This window comes from Astatotilapia calliptera, chromosome 17, assembly GCF_900246225.1.
Source record: "Astatotilapia calliptera chromosome 17, fAstCal1.2, whole genome shotgun sequence".
Classification (NCBI taxonomy): domain Eukaryota; kingdom Metazoa; phylum Chordata; class Actinopteri; order Cichliformes; family Cichlidae; genus Astatotilapia; species Astatotilapia calliptera.
The window spans coordinates 35,734,761-35,747,588 of NC_039318.1; the positions used below are offsets into that span (position 1 = coordinate 35,734,761).

The 12,828-nt window shown below is 39.6% G+C and overlaps 1 protein-coding gene across 7 annotated transcripts in view; it reads left to right on the forward strand.

Annotated features, from left to right (window-relative positions):
- The window catches only part of lrmp (lymphoid-restricted membrane protein), a 29,950-nt gene that overhangs the window by 13,622 nt on the left and 3,500 nt on the right, over positions 1–12,828 (forward strand). For 5 of the 7 annotated variants that reach the window (XM_026148220.1, XM_026148219.1, XM_026148223.1 and 2 more), the window contains exons 20-36: positions 1,143–1,195; positions 3,282–3,381; positions 4,001–4,181; positions 5,118–5,199; positions 8,056–8,102; positions 8,215–8,303; positions 8,429–8,565; positions 9,193–9,277; positions 9,367–9,409; positions 9,493–9,520; positions 9,843–9,983; positions 10,376–10,510; positions 10,595–10,742; positions 11,003–11,046; positions 11,156–11,221; positions 11,826–11,884; positions 12,137–12,235. In XM_026148220.1, coding sequence (XP_026004005.1) covers positions 1,143–1,195; positions 3,282–3,381; positions 4,001–4,181; positions 5,118–5,199; positions 8,056–8,102; positions 8,215–8,303; positions 8,429–8,565; positions 9,193–9,277; positions 9,367–9,409; positions 9,493–9,520; positions 9,843–9,983; positions 10,376–10,510; positions 10,595–10,742; positions 11,003–11,046; positions 11,156–11,221; positions 11,826–11,884; positions 12,137–12,235 — 1,537 coding nt within the window. The remainder of the gene's footprint in view (positions 1–1,142; positions 1,196–3,281; positions 3,382–4,000; positions 4,182–5,117; positions 5,200–8,055; positions 8,103–8,214; positions 8,304–8,428; positions 8,566–9,192; positions 9,278–9,366; positions 9,410–9,492; positions 9,521–9,842; positions 9,984–10,375; positions 10,511–10,594; positions 10,743–11,002; positions 11,047–11,155; positions 11,222–11,825; positions 11,885–12,136; positions 12,236–12,828) is intronic. The other 2 variants (XM_026148222.1, XM_026148225.1) reach the window with 2 other exon arrangements.

The following is a 12,828-nucleotide window of genomic DNA, read 5'->3' on the forward strand; positions in this document are numbered from 1 at the left end:
CCCTTAATATCCAGTGTTCAGCATAACTGGCCCAGAGCTAACTGGAACCTCTTGGCCAAGCCAAATAGAACTAAATATAGTTCAGTATTTTTCTAGCCTTGCTGTGACCCATGTGTTCTCCCTCTTCCTAGCTCTGGATTAAATGCAGGAGAATCGACTGTTTAAAAATGAAATATGAGCTAGCGTCATGGAGCACGAATGTGATCTGATACATCCTGTAAATGTTTAGCAAGAAAGTATTGAAGCAATTGTTTGAATGGGAACTTTTCCAATCTAAAATTATAGCTAATGATTTGTTAATTTGCAAAACTCTAACTGAAGTGTTCTTCCAAGCAGAAGTTGTTATAGACAGCATATTTTATCTACACGGAGGTTGTTTAACCAGGTTATTGATTTGAGAACATTTACAGACAATGCCAATTTTTTTCAGTGACCTTGAATTCACATATACCTCCAGTGACGAATCAGTCTACGCTGTATATGATAAACTCTTAACAGATTACCATTGTCTTTGAGTGCTGATTTATTTGTGCGTGTGTGTGAGATAAACTGGATTATTCCCCAGTAATTCATGGGAGTCAGCTACCTTTAGAACCAGTACAGTACTCGCTCACTGTCTTACTGTAAGGATGCTCAATCTCTGAGGCCATTCTAAGCAGACCCCTGCCTTCTATGGTTGTTGTGGCCCTGGGCTTCTAAAGGTTCAGTGAGGGAATGTGTGTGTGTGCGTATGTCAACACAGCACGAGAAATCCTCTCTTCCTCAAGATCCTTCTATGGCCAGGTGTGTGACTGGTCTGAGGCCATGAAGTGAGCACAGTAATCCCCATTCCTCTGTCTGCATGAGCGGTTGGCAGGCCGAGAAACAGAAAACAAGTGTGCAAGTGTGGTCATTAATGCCACCTTAGCCATGGATGGTATTTTAACCCCTTTGCCCCTCCCTCGGCTCAGTTCTTTACATAATAGACTGTCTGACCTTTTATGGCGACAGTGCAGTTGGTTTGTGAATTAACCCCAGGATGGATTTGACAGGGCTCTGGGTTCTCAGCGATCAGCCTCGTTGTTTTGTCATTTTTCTCAGCCTCCTCCTTTCTCCTCTCATTTCTTTGTTTCATTTTTTTTCTCATCTTCCCTCTGTCCCAGGTTCTGCAGCCTGTAGTGAGTCAGAGCCAGAGGTGACCTGTCAACCTTTGCAGGTACATTGAAATTAGGTGCTCACTACATTTGAATTTGAAGGTCATTTTTTAACTTTATTATTGTCTTATTATGCTTGATCAAAAGATTCACTTGAAATGACACAACTTGGTTAACAGGCTCTAATGTTAAGTTATGCTGAAGCCAAATAAGAATACATCTTGGTGGGATGTTGCAGAATGAAACCCCATTTAAAAAAAAAAATAACAGGTTTTCTTTCCTTGAAACATATTTGTAATCAAGATTCTCAAATGTATTTTTAATTAAAATCAACATGGCCAAATTCATATTTGATGGCACATGTGACAAATGGGTACATAAGTATGTCCTATATCATTAGATGTAGCTGTTAAAAGAGATCTAAAAGCATTGCCGTGGAATTTGGGATCGCCTTAGCTGACTAGCTAAAACTGAGACTGTTGCTAACACTTTAGCATCTGAAACCTTTGATTACCTAGAGCAGGGGTGTCCAACTCCAGGCCTCGAGTGCCAGTGTCCTGCAGGTTTTAGATCGCACCCTGGGTTAACACACCTGAATCGAATGATTAGTTCATTACCAGGCCTCTGGAGAACTTCGGAAATGCTGAGGAGTCATTAAATCAGCTGTGATGGATCATGGACACATCTAAAACCTGCAGGACACCAGCACTCGAGGCTTGGAATTGCCTACCCCTGACCTAGAGTAATGTGACCTGTCTGAATACCTGCTCAGATTTTGCTGTTAAGAATACATGTCCGCCATTCAATAGATGGCTTTCTTTAAAGGGGGTAAACTAAAAAGATTTTTTTTTTTTTCTAAACCATCTATCTGAAGAATGTGGATTGTGAAATCAATTTACTCTGGCTGTCTTTCCTCTATGACTCCCCACTCCACTCTCAACTATTACTGATGTTGATCTCTTGAGCAAGACACTGAATCATCAGCAACTCTGCCAACAGTAGATGAGACTTCAGCAGCACGGTTCCATTAAGCTGATTTGATGCTTATTGCACCTTCCACGGTTCATTTAAGTTGTTAATATTTAATTTGGCTGCAGTTGAAAATATAACCATATCTGTCACATGCGACTGCAATGAAGTAATATAATGCTTCATATTATTAACAAACTCAGTTTGGATGACCCAGCATCAGTTGGCTGTGGTCAACGGCAATAATAATTACGCAACTAGCATTTGTGACAATCTGTGGTGTTTGAAGTTTTGCAGAGGTCATTGTCGGCATATTTCTGTCATATTAACTGTACGGAAGTAACTTTCTGTTAAGAGCAGTGACTCTTTCATTGAAGTCTACCTATTCAGGGATCCTTTTGACTTATTAAATTTCAAGGTCTTTAGCTGCAAATAACTGCTTTGAATGTGCTGAAATCTCAGTTTCTTCTGCCTGTCATTGACGGCTGTCTCTAGTTTTTTACTCCACTAAATAAGAATTTATGATGTAAGATATTAAACAGTGTCTCTGCCTTCCTTTCCCTGTCCTCTTCTGTCATTTGCCTACCAAATTGCTCGTCACATATTATTCACAGCCTCTACATACAGTCAGCAGTCTGCATGCTTGTACAGAAACTGCTTTTTTAAATTTTATTTTTTTTAATAAATATAGGTTGTCACTGATGAAACGCTACGATCACACTGATGTGAAAGGGAAAAGTAGCTATAATCTTGGCGTCTTGCACTTGCTTATCTTGCATGTTATGAATTCTTCCCACTTGCTCACTGTTTAATTAATTTCATGCCTGTGAGGTTGATAAAACCAATTTAATCACTCATCAATGCTAGCATTATGAAAGTGATGTTTGCTTTTGAATTTCTATGATGATGACAGTAATTGGGGGTCTTTCCAGCAGCCCATCAACGATGGGGCAGACTCTTTGTGCTTTCTGTCATCTGTAAGATTTTGTTGACTTATGTAATGTCTCCTCATTTGACAGAGATTTGTTTCTATTGACTGTGTGCCTGCTGTTTTAGTATATGGTGTGTGCTGTTTAGTGTGCTGCTTATTTGATCTTTTCACTCCTTTTCTCTTTTTTTGAATATTTGTCAATATTTCTGTGTGCGTGTGTGCACTTTTTTTTTTTTTCTTCCTTCCAGGAAGACGCAGTGGTACCACTGAGCTCCCACTCACAAGCTGTCAGCGTTACACAGCCAGAGGCGGATGCTCTCCCCGATCTGCCCCACTCAGAAAATAACGGTAAGACCTCCTCCTCTGTCTCTGTATTACACTTGAAGTGCTGATTACTTGCTATCTTTCTGTTTCACTTTCCTCTCCCCCTGCTGTCAGCTAGACTCCAGTTCAACTGTTTGCATTTACACCTTAACCAGAGTGAGTCATTTCCTGAATGGCTTGGTATGCTGTTTGTTTAGACAAGACAAGGCTTTACTAAATCGTGCAAGATGATCACATGCTACTAAGTAGTCACATCACTTATGTTTTTAATGACCTTATGCTGTGTTTATTTTGGTTGAACTTGTATTTGGTAAGCAAACCCTGCATTACTGTTTCTTGTTATCTTTGTCCTATCCTATTTTATTTACTGGATAAGGAAGTTGCAAAATTAACTTTTTTATGATGATTATTGTGGTTAAGTATGACCTAGAGAGGGGAAATGTGGTACTAATGCGTTAAAATGGTTTCTCTGTATATGTGTAATTATAACTAATGCTCATGTACTGTAAACTACACGCAGTTTGAACTGAATTAAATGCAAAATATTACAAAAGAGAAACTCGTAATTGTGAAATATCCTATTATATTCACATTACTTCATACTGATAGTCTATAAATAAACTAACTTTGGCTCTTGTATCAGCAGGTGCAGAGGCTTGTGAAAATGGACAGTCTGACTCCTGTGGTCCAGCTGAAACTTTGAGAAACTCACCTGATCAGAACCAAACTATAACTCCTGTTAGCACCCCTCCCACAGCAGCTGATATGGTTTCTCCCAACAGCACCTCACCTGGATCAGACGAGACCATTAGCCAGACTGAGAGGTGACTGACAAACATTTGACTTTGCTACCAGGAAAAAAGAAAAAAAAAAAGACTCTTGGATTGCTGTCATTGACTTTTTTTATCATTGCCACTAGGGGGCGCCAAATAATAGAATTTTGAAGTTGTTTGCAAGAAAGACAGTTGTAATAGCTTACATTAAATTGTGAGGCTAGTTTGTTGCAATCAGTTCACAAGACTTGATAGAGCTGCAAAACAAAGATACTTTGTGTTTATTTGTGCTGATAGAGTGAGAGTCATCAATGTGCAAATGGGAATTTCCAAAAGACAGAATATGATAATGAAATTGAAGAGAACCAGAGGATTACTTATCACTGATGATCAACTAGTGATGTGGTAATTTGAATATATTGTGAATTGCAACCACATCTAGTGTGAAAGTTGGTATGAAATGGAGATGAACATTTCCTGGTCAGCCTTTTCCTTCAGTGCCACTGAAAAGGATCATTGTGTGAGGTCTGAACTGGTAAACCTCACCTGGGGCACAGAAAACACGTCTCTTTAGTACACAATATAATTTTGTCACTCAGTCTCACATGGTTATTCTTGCATAGCAGCATAAACGGCCTCTTTTGAATTGGAACTTGAAAGGAATTATCAGTAGTCACAATAGTCATAACTGAAGCAGTCTTTCATGAAGTTTGAACATTTCCCTGCGACTTGGGCAACATTTGCTAGTCAAATGGGCGTTTTCATTGCTGTGGGAGGAGTGCAAAGGCTAATTGGTATCTCTGTGCCCATGCTTTGCATAGGCACAGTCTACCTCCACAGAGATGAAGTCTGTTCCTCATCTCTCTTGCTGCCTTTCACTGTGTCAGTTATTAGCTAGCTAGAAAGTTTATCAGGCATATCAATAAAGAATCCAAAAATGGACAGTACCTAAAAGTTGATCTCTGATCTTTCAACTGTTGTCGGCAGCCAGCCAACCAGTGTGGACCACGAAGGAGAAGAGAAGAGAGGCAAGGTGGACTCAACTGCCGGAGACATGAGCTATATTAAGGTTAGTAGCAGAAGAGAAGTGCTTTAATGCATAAATGAAAACAATTTCCTCTCATCTTTTCAGCGCCCACTCATGACTACTTCCCCTTCCTCTTTTTGACACACTTTTTCTGTTTGCAACTTTGTGTGTGTTGAGTCAGTGAAGGTGTATTATAAAGGGAGGTGGAGTTCAACAGGCTGGGCAGGGGCTGGGTTTTCCTTAGAAAAGTGAAAAGGTATGTGATCAGACTGATCAAGCTAGTTACATCAGGAGTTATGGGCTTGACTGTCAGCTTCCCTCAGCTCTGTTAACATACAAGGCAAGTGTGTTATACCTCATACTGCTCATCAAAGTCTGTGTTAAAGTTCTTTACTTCAAGATGTCTCAGGTTTGTGTAGTTCATAAAAAACGATGAAAAATCTAATATCTGTCAGAGCATGTTGAAATCGGTAAAGTTTACAGGCAAAGAAGTTTATACATAGTAGCTTAATCAAAACAAAATTAAGTTTTGTATTCATTGAAAAAGTATTAGATATGAGATCTCAAGAACAGAGTCTTTAATTTTTTAAACAAGAATTTAACTCAAATATAATTAATCACAATCTGAACGTGTGTGTTCTTTAGCATTTTTGCTCAACAAGTTAGTTACACAGTTACTTGACTGCTATTTATTAGTTATTTTTACCTCTTAATTTATTGGTTGGTCTTGAATGACTTCTGTGTCCAGATGAATGGGTTTTAAAAGTACATTTTTGCAAATTACATTCCTTTGTTTGGAGATTTGGAACCATAGATGTCTGAGTTGTTTCACCACGGCTATTGTACGTCCTGCTCTCTGCCAGATCTGTCGGTTTGTTTTTAGTCTCCTACTTGATGTTAACTTTATGGCCTGCCACCCTACTGAGAGATAGTGATTGTTTTTATTTTTATGGCCAGGTCAGTGTTTATAACTAAGAATTGGGGCCTTTTATCTTTTTTAAAGTTGAGTATTCTATTTGAACCCTATTATTCAAATATATTCAAACTGTAATTTTACTTGTAAATGAATCCATTTTCATAGGACTTCGTTCATATTGACAACAAGAATATAAATAAAGTCAACCATATTATTTATCCCAATAGTGGCACTTTTTATTTAGTTTCAATTGGATGTGACACAGCATGCGAAAACCTGACTAGTCTAAAATTTCCCAGATTAATATGAAAAAAACAAACAAATGAATAAACACATTTATTTTGTTGATCAATCATTGTTTATTTTTTAGGACTTTTTGACTTGACAATGTCAAACTGTTCATTCTTTGATTAATAACTGCAAAAAGATACTCATAGCATGTTTAGAAATGATAAAATTTAACTGAATTTAAAAACTTGTTTCGTACTAAGTTTACAAGAAATTGTTCATCGATCCCAATGTTGACACCGTCACCGTCCTAGGCCAAAGAAGCAAAAGTTGCCAGCATCATCAAGGGTGCAGATTTTGCTTGCGGATTGTCCAGGTTTCACCCCTAAGCCCGTGTCGCTGCACTGAGCAGGGGCTCCTGTCTCGCAACCGAAAGGTTTTCTCAATGATGAGAATGGTGTGCTGCAGCTTGTGCATCAGAAACTGTTCGGTACTCTACATTTTCAGGCATTGTTTTTAGAGATATTTGTAGACTGCTGCAAGATGATAAGCATTGCAGATCCTGGAAAGTCCAGGTCTAAAGTCTAAATGCAGCATTACAAATTGGAAATCTAGCACCACAAGAAGAACGTTTAATCAGATTAATGTATTCACAATGTGTGGTGCTGTAGTGGTTTTTCACCTCACAGCACGAGAGTAATTTGAGAAGCCCTGTGATAGACCAGAGTGTCCAGAGTGCACACTTCCTGTCACTCAGTGGCAGTGTAAATGATGCGTGACAGACCCGACCACATTTTCAACGCCTTTCTGCACTTTTATTCTCCGGTTGTCGTAACTTTACACTCTAAGCTGCAGCTTCCCAGCAGCTAGCCGCGCACATCAACAACAACATCGGGACCCAGTTCATTCTCCTTTTATGCCGGGGAGGTGTGATGAGCTGTTTGAGCTCAGATGTATCGCCTCCCCTGCAGCCACGCCTCAAACCTTTCCACCTTTTGCTTTGGGTGTAAAATGGTGTTGAGAGTCCAAATAAAAGGAGACTGTTGCATCAGGAAGGGATTCTGATGTAAAAGTTTGCAAACATCCGCATGTTTCATGATGTGGACCACCTCCAGTGCTGTTGGTCAACAGGATGTCGGTGAAAACTGTGCTACAGTTGGCCGAAGACAAAGGAAGAGGAGAGGAGTAAGGCCTCTTTGGAGGAAGCCAGAGTAGAAAAGACAGGAACATGGTGGTGAGAGTAGGGCTCAAATTTGGCTGTTGTCACCGAGGAGGATGCTGCGCTGGGATTATTCGCTCTGGCGACCCCTAAAGCAGCAGCCAAATAAAGAAGCAGTTGTGTCAGAAGTCATATTATCTACACTTATTACACAATATCCTACTGCTTTGGTCTGAGCTCTCACCTTGCTACGTTGTATGAGTGTATTCATACAACTGTGTGCACACAGTCCGCCTCCACTACTTAGCACTGTGCCAGTGTTAACTGTGCACTCTTCTCGGCAACACACACTCATAAAACAGCAGAGCTCTCCATGTAGCTCCACATTATATAAGGAATCAATCCAGTCTTTCTGTTCCACACGCTGTACAGCTTAGATAGCATTTCACTGCCATGGGACAGGTACGCTACATGTACACGAACATTTATGTGCATGCAGCTTTTAACAATTTCTTGGGACCGAAAATGTGCTTCAAGGCCACCTTGTGTTTTTTCTCATCCTTTTCTTTGTCGCTTTTAATTCGGTCCATCTTAGAGCCTAAGCCAGGACCAGTCGGCCAGCAGATCACCAGCTGAGGACAGGTGAGTGGTTCAACGTCAGCTTGGAGAAAACTTTGTTTCAAAAAATACCATAAATAGACGTAAAAGTGTAGGTTGCTATAATACTGTGTAAGTAAAAGTATATATTTTCAAGCACAAGCCTGCTACCTGTGCTGGTGGAAGAAGAGGAGACTGTGCAGGACGGTGCAGCTGGGGTTCCAAAAGCAGAGCCCAGCACGGCAGGTAAAGAACTATTTACAGATATGCGTGCTGGAACAAGAAATGAACCACAACCAGAAATGGCTATGCTTTTTGTTCGTGCGTCTGTGTGTAACTTTAACCACCCACACAGCAAGTCTTCTTTCCAGGGACAGGCCGGCTCATCAGCAGCAAGCCAACCACCCTCTCTGACAGCAGTCCTCCTCAGTCGGCATCATCTGTCACACACACCAGTCAATCAGGGAGTGGCATGGCCAGTACGGTCTCTGGTCCAAGCCATTCAGAGGTTAGTGAAGGAAAAAAGGACAAAAATAGGCGAGAACTAGTATGACCTGCACACTGACTTTGCTCTTAACTGCTTAACTCCACTTATAAATATTACTTTTAAAGTAATTTGAACTTTAGTTTTCTTCTTAAGGCCTTGGAGAAAGGTAGTGGATATCTTAAATTTTTAGCTTTCCCACCACATGTAGTCAGATTCTATCTTTAAAAAAACAAAAAAAAACAAAAAACAAATTAAAATGTATAAAATAAAAATCTTACAGCATTTTGAAATACAAAGCTGTAAGATGGCACCATTAAGGTGACATTTGACTGGACCGTGAAGAGAAATGCAGCTTTTCTTGCTGAGTGAGTGTGTGCGTGTAATCATGTGAACACTTGTCTATGACCACGAGAGAGGGAGGAAGAGAGTTTGAGTTTTACCTCTACTCAGGATCGGATCATTCAGAATCTAGAGCCAAGTGCACAACCAGCTGTGTTGACTCTTCAGCTCCAATTCATTATGTAAAAAGTAGTGAAATCCATGAGAAATACTGGTGTTGAAGAGAATTTGAGTATGGAAGAATCGGACTCTGAAGCAAAGCGGGACGAGAAAGAAACTGAGACTGGAATGTTTGTACCGATCTTGCAGGAGCTGACTCGCACCGTGGAGGCCGTTAAGGAGCACAAGGTTCAGGAGGACCAAAATGTAGCCAGCATGGCCACGGACACGGAAAGTATGTTTAAGATATTTCTTGTATTAAAATGCATTTTTAATATTCATGGACTTGAATGACTGCATGCACGCTTTTTGGTTTCCTTATAGCTGAGATGTTAGTCATTCCTGACACTTTCAAAGATAAGAACAAGTAAGACAACTTATCATTCCAACATAATCTGTAAATCATTCGTATGCACATGAAGTTTTCTGATCTTGTCTTTCTGTCTACAGCCTGTCACCTAGTGATAAGGAGATTGAGGTATGTATACCACTGGATCCTGCACGTGTTTGCCTTTTAACCTTGTAAAAAAATGGTGTCCATGTAGAATGCTAGTAAGTTTTACTTTATAGTACTTTATTGCTTACTTTATAACTATTTTTTTTCATCAAGTCTATTAAATTCTCTTGAAATATGAAGTGTGTGCATGTGGAAGTTTCACAACTTCAATGGTGTAACTTTTCTGCTGGTCCAGAACCGCTGTCGATGTTAAGGTAGAACGTATGGAAATGTACTTTATACTATTTTGAGGTGGTGTTTGGGTACTTCTTTTCAGACTAAAGTGCCTCTCTTCTGTTTTCAGGCAGAGTTCCAGCGTCTGGCACTGGGGTTTAAGTGTGACATGTTCACTTTGGAGAAGAGGCTCAGGCTAGAGGAGAGGTCACGTGACCTAGCCGAGGAGAACGTCCGCAAAGAAGTGTCCAGCTGTCAGGGCTTACTGCAGGTGTGTGTGTGCAGCTGTTGAGCGCACACTCTTTTTTTTTTTTCCTTTGTTATTAAAGTACCACTGGTAGCTGTGATAACTCTGTAAGTAAATGAAGTAGAGGGTTGTTGCACAAACATAGTGTGATTGAAGTTGCAATATATTGTGTAATTATTGGTTTCACTGAGTAAAAGGGCTGACAGGTGCAAAGGTCACGAGAGCTTCGAAGTGTAGTGGAGTGAATGTGAACAATGGTTTTAATGTATTTTGTACGATTTATTTAATATATGTTAATAATAATATAAATAAGAAAATGTATATGTTGAAACAAAAAATAAACTGAGGAAATTGTATGATATTTTCTCGCTGGTTCTTCAGCTCTCTCTTTTCACTTTTCCTTTTTTTCTGCTTAGGCTCTTAGTCCTCTTTGTGACAATGACAACCAATCAATGGAGATCATCCAGAGGCTCCAGAAAAACCTGGATATTCTCATCCAGTCCATGACTAGGGTGTCCAGTCGCTCTGAGATGCTAGGAGCGATTCATCAGGTAAGTGGAGAATTTAAACATGTTTTCTGCATAACAAGGAAACTTTTTCATTATTCAATGGTTTCCTTTGTTTGGGATTTGCAGGAGAGTCGTATTGGAAAGGCTGTGGAGGTAATGATTCAGCACGTGGAGAACCTCAGGAGATTGTACACCAAAGAGCATGCTGAGCTGCTGGAACTGCGGGAGACGCTCATGCAGAATGAGAGGTCGTTTGGATCACAAACAGAAAAAGGTTGTACCCTTTTTCTGTTAGACATACAAAGTCTGACCGTAGCATACAATAGGTTGTAAACTCCTGCAAACTCATAATTACTTTTTATATACCAAGTTAAATGCCAAATATGCACTGGGCCTTGCAATGAATGCTTTTGTAGCTGTCCTCACATGAACCACTATACTCACTAGAGTAGAGACTCAGGAATCAGGTCTGTGTAGATTGTGATACATGTGATATTTTGCATGCAAGGGTAACCTATATGTTCCTCTTTCCAGATGACTTCCGTGAAAGAAGGAAACAGTCATCACAGTACAACAAGGTGGATTACACACAATTTCATCATGATCATTTATTCAAATTTCTGTTGACTGTTTTTTAATCCTGTAAATTACAATATTTATTTACCACCACCGCGCGTGCTCTCATAGACAGCCCGGCGGAGCAGCATGATAACAATTTCTCGTGCTGGCCCAGGCAACATGCATTTTGACACAGTGAGTATCAGTTGCAAGACTCTACATCATCACATTGGAAATATGTTACATTATGTTTTTGTTTCTCCACTGTATGTATAATTTCCAAAGATGCAGCTTTCCTTATATTTTAAAGTCTGAACTCAATATTTCAGCTTGAAAATCATTCATTCTTAAGTAATTATTGAAACTGAGAACTTTGGATCAAGTGGAATGCAGCTAGCTAGCTCATTGGATGACGGTATCCTGCAAAGGCTGGCATTTTGTAGTTTGTAATTGTAGTTTTTCTGTAGTCCACAAGTTATTTAAAATGTAAATAAAATAAATTTCAAAGGTGTTTGTGAAGCAGTCTTCTCTTAGGTGTGCTTTTTCTATAAAATGACAGGAGGTATAATAGTGTAAAGTGAAAACTGAAATTACATTTTCACACTGTACTTGGACTGTATTTGTAGTTAGACAAACTGCAGTTGTCCTTGACATGTAAAACGTAGGGAAAGTTAAATGAACTAAGAGCAACAAGCAGAGCATTGATACAGAAAATGTATTCAGACAAAATATGATTGTGGTTAAGTTTTATTTAAGAGTATGGTTTTCATGATGGCTTGATTTGTCCCCCCCAACACAGTCCAAAACACAAGATGGCTCAGAGGTTGAATCGGAACGACTGACCAGACGGTCCCCATGGTGGGTATTTGTGTGTGTGTGTGTGTGTGTGTGTGTGTGTGTGTGTTAAATTATCTTCAAGTTAAGTTACAACAAAATGTATACTCTGTATATAAAGGCAGTGTGGGTTTTTTTTTTTTTTTTTTTTTTTTGGGACTCCTTTTACAGCAAGATTTGAGGGTTCTGGTTGGTTATTAATTCCACCAAGGCTTGTTGCATCATGACTTGAGGGTTGTTGTTGTTATGCCCCTATGTGATAACGTTGGTTTACAGGAATGTGGCAGGGAAGATCACAGCGCGTCCCCCACTCAAACGTTTTAGTAGCTCTGTGCCCTGGGTCGACACTGAAGAGCCCTCGCTTGTGATGAAGGGGTAAGACGTGTGAGGAGGAGGATACTGCACTGGCTGCATCACCAAAGTTCTTTTAGCGCAGACCCTGATGCATAAAAATGGCGGCTCTTAGGTGCAATATTGGTTACAGTATAAGTTTATGCAGAAATAATTTTGATTGTCAACAGCAGATGTTATTGAGAACAAAACAAGAGAATTTTGTTAGTGAGAGAGTGCTGACTGACTTTGTGGGTATTAAAAAGAGAATAGTGAAGCTAGTTAGCAGAAACAAAGTCGAAAGCACAAACCGCAGAGACAGCAAACCACACAGCAGCCATCTTTCATGCATCTGGTCCATCCACATTTGCTTGGGAAAGTATTTGTCTGAAGCCTCTTTTCTATATGATTCAAGATTCAAAGTGTTTATTGTCATGTGTCCAAAGAAAAAAAGGCATTTCTTTGTGCAATGAAGTTCTTTCTTTGCTGTCCACACACAGATGCCAATTAATATATAAATAGAACAGATAAAATACAAATAGTACTAATAAATAAAAGAAGACAAAAAAAAGACAAAATATTGAAGTGACACATCTTTGCTGTGGACATTTGTGACATGTTTGTTTTTCTTATGGGGC